Source organism: Loxodonta africana, chromosome 7 (genome assembly GCF_030014295.1).
Source record: "Loxodonta africana isolate mLoxAfr1 chromosome 7, mLoxAfr1.hap2, whole genome shotgun sequence".
Classification (NCBI taxonomy): Eukaryota; Metazoa; Chordata; class Mammalia; order Proboscidea; family Elephantidae; genus Loxodonta; species Loxodonta africana.
In genome coordinates, this window is record NC_087348.1 from 75,412,701 (window position 1) to 75,415,498 (window position 2,798).

A 2,798-nucleotide genomic window follows, 5' to 3' on the forward strand; every position below is an offset into this window, starting at 1 on the left:
CTGGATAACAAAAGTCATAAGAATGCATGAAAAGTAGTTAGGAATGACTGCATCAGTTGTGATAAGAAATTATAGATAAATTTACACTTATAAAAACACTGTTTTCACATTGATGGTGTGATGTCTTAAAAAAAATAATAGTGTGAAGTATCTTACTTTAAATTACCACAAGCTCTGTGGTGTAAAAGGAGTCCTGGTAGTACAGTGGTTAAGAGCTCAGCTGCTAACCAAATGGTTGCCAGTTTAAACCCACCAGGGGTTCTGTGGGAGAAAGGTGTGGCAATCTGCCTCCCGAAAGATTACAACCTTGGAAACCCCATAGGGCAGTTATACTCTGTCCTATAGAGTCGCTATGAATCGGAATTGACTTAATGACAATAGGTTTGGTTTTGGTTTATGTGGCTTAAAACTACAGAAATATATTCTCTCCCAGTTCTGGAGGCTAGATGTCCAAAATCAAGGCGTCACTCTGAGAAAAATGCACACAGATAGTAATATGACCCAGAGGCAATGGAAAATGGACACAATTAGTTGATCACATTTGTTTCCCAAAAGAAAAAAAAAAATCATACATTCTTTGGCAAGCTTTGGGTGTACGTTTTTGCCCTGTAAGTGAAACTGGACCAATGTTTCCAAAAACAGTGACCTATAAATGAAAAGGATATCAATATGATAAATCATTTTAAGAAACCATCACAAACTGCTCTCTAGTTACAACACTTCATGAATATTTTCTAAGGTTCCGAGATAAAATCCAGTTTTAGATTATAATTTCTAAGGATCACTGAACTAGAGTCAGTGTAGTCTTCTCAGTAAGCACTGCTTTTTTCTACTGTATCATGGACCATATTTTCACTCAGAAAGTAAAAATCCCATGCCTTTATTTGTTGGCTTCTTGGGGCAAAGTGAGTCTTCAGGCCAGTCTGCAGCAGTTTTAACAATTTCAAAAAGTATTTTGGTAATATCTATTAAAATTTTCAAGCACACATTTGCTTTGCCTCATCAAACCAACTTGGTGAAATCTATTCCACAGCACAAGTATTTACTAACATGTAAAACTGGGTTCTTTATTTTAGCATTGTATATACTGACAAAAAACTAACAACCACCTAGATGACCATCATTAAAAAAATGGTTGAAGAAACTGTGTTATACCCAATACTAAGGAACATTATGCATCTATGAAAAATAATAACATTAATATATAAATATGCCCCTGACGTAGTATCGAACATGGATATTCAACAAATTAAACACACTCATACCAAGAAAAATAATCTGTTTCAGCATTTATTCAACTTAAATAGAGGATGGTTGGGTAGTAACCAAATACCACGTGGCTTCTCAACACAGTCAGAGTGTGTGCGCAACCACTTTTCTTCTCCATAATTTCATGAAAGCTCTTTTCATCTCACTATTTCGCAAGCTGTAGATCAGTGGATTCAGCAAAGGGGTAAGCAATGAATAAGACAGTGACATCAATTTCTTGGTTTCTGGTGAGTAGCTGGATTTTGGTTGTAAATAAGTCATAATGGCTGTGCCATAGAAGAGGGTCACAGATGTGAGATGAGAGGCACAGGTGGAAAATGCCTTTTGCCTCCCAGTGGTTGATGGCATCTTCAGGATGGCAAAGAGGATTCGAATATAGGACAAAAGTATCAGCAAGAAAGGAACCAGAATAATTAAAACAGTGCCTGTGAATGCATAGATTTCAAACAAAAATGTGTCCGCACACACAAGCTCTAGCACTGGAGGGGTTTCACAAGAAAGATGATTAATTTCATTGGGGCCACAAAAAGGAAAACTAAAAACCCATGGGGTTTGTAGGGTAGTCATTGAGAAACCTAAAGCCCATGAGAATGTAACTAACTTCATAAAAACCCTTTTGTTCATAATCATTGGGTAGCTCAGAGGATGGCAGATAGCAGCGTATCGGTCATAAGCCGTTGCCCCCAGGAGAATACATTCTGTCCCACCAAAAAGAAGAATGAAATACATCTGTGCAAAACAGCCAGCAAAAGAAATAGTCGCTTTCTCTGTGGAGAGGACCACCAGCATTTCAGGCATAATAACTCCACTGAAACTCACTTCCACCACAGATAAGTTCTGGAGGAACAGGTACATGGGAACATGAAGGCTCTGGTCCAGGGAGATGACAACGATGATGGTGGCATTTCCTATCAAGGTCACCAGATAAATAACCAAGAAGATTCCAAAGAGCTGCTCTTGGAGTTCAGGAAATTTAGAAAATCCCAAGAGAATGAATTCAACCACAGAGCTTTGGTTTTGCCTTTTCATTTCAGTAGCGGAGCATATATTGGTCTATGGACATGGTATATAAACTATGAAGTCACAGTCCAATAGGCGAGAGTTCGCATCTGCATTCACCTGAGGAATTCTTGGTAGATGTAATGATGAGCCCATGCTGACAGAAATTCAGGTTGGCAATTTTGGAGGATGGCCAATTACTCGGATTAATGAATCTTTCAAATGTAAGGGAAGAAGTAAAGAATCTGGCTCAAAAACATTGCCTGAAAATTACAAAATAATAGTGGAGTTTGATCGCAAGTTGTACACTATGTAGTTCCAAAACTAAATATATTCTTTATTAACCATTTTCTTAAAAGAAATATGAATATTTGAAAACTTAGGCTCTATTCCCATAACATTGCTATATCATCTTTTTTCTCAATTATATATAAACATGGAATTTAAGACCACAAAAAAGTGTTAAAAAGTAGAAAAATGGAAAAAGATAAACACCAAAATATTTTATAACAACTTAATGATTCAAAGTT

The 2,798-nt window shown here is 36.8% G+C and overlaps 1 protein-coding gene across 1 annotated transcript; it reads right to left on the reverse strand.

Annotated features, from left to right (window-relative positions):
• Positions 1 to 1,136: 1,136 nt before the first annotated feature.
• On the reverse strand, positions 1,137 to 2,298 carry LOC100657443 (olfactory receptor 10A3-like). The gene has a single exon (XM_003412026.2). It carries the CDS (start codon positions 2,296 to 2,298, stop codon positions 1,354 to 1,356), a length of 945 nt encoding a protein of 314 aa, XP_003412074.1. The 3' UTR covers positions 1,137 to 1,353.
• Positions 2,299 to 2,798: the final 500 nt, after the last annotated feature.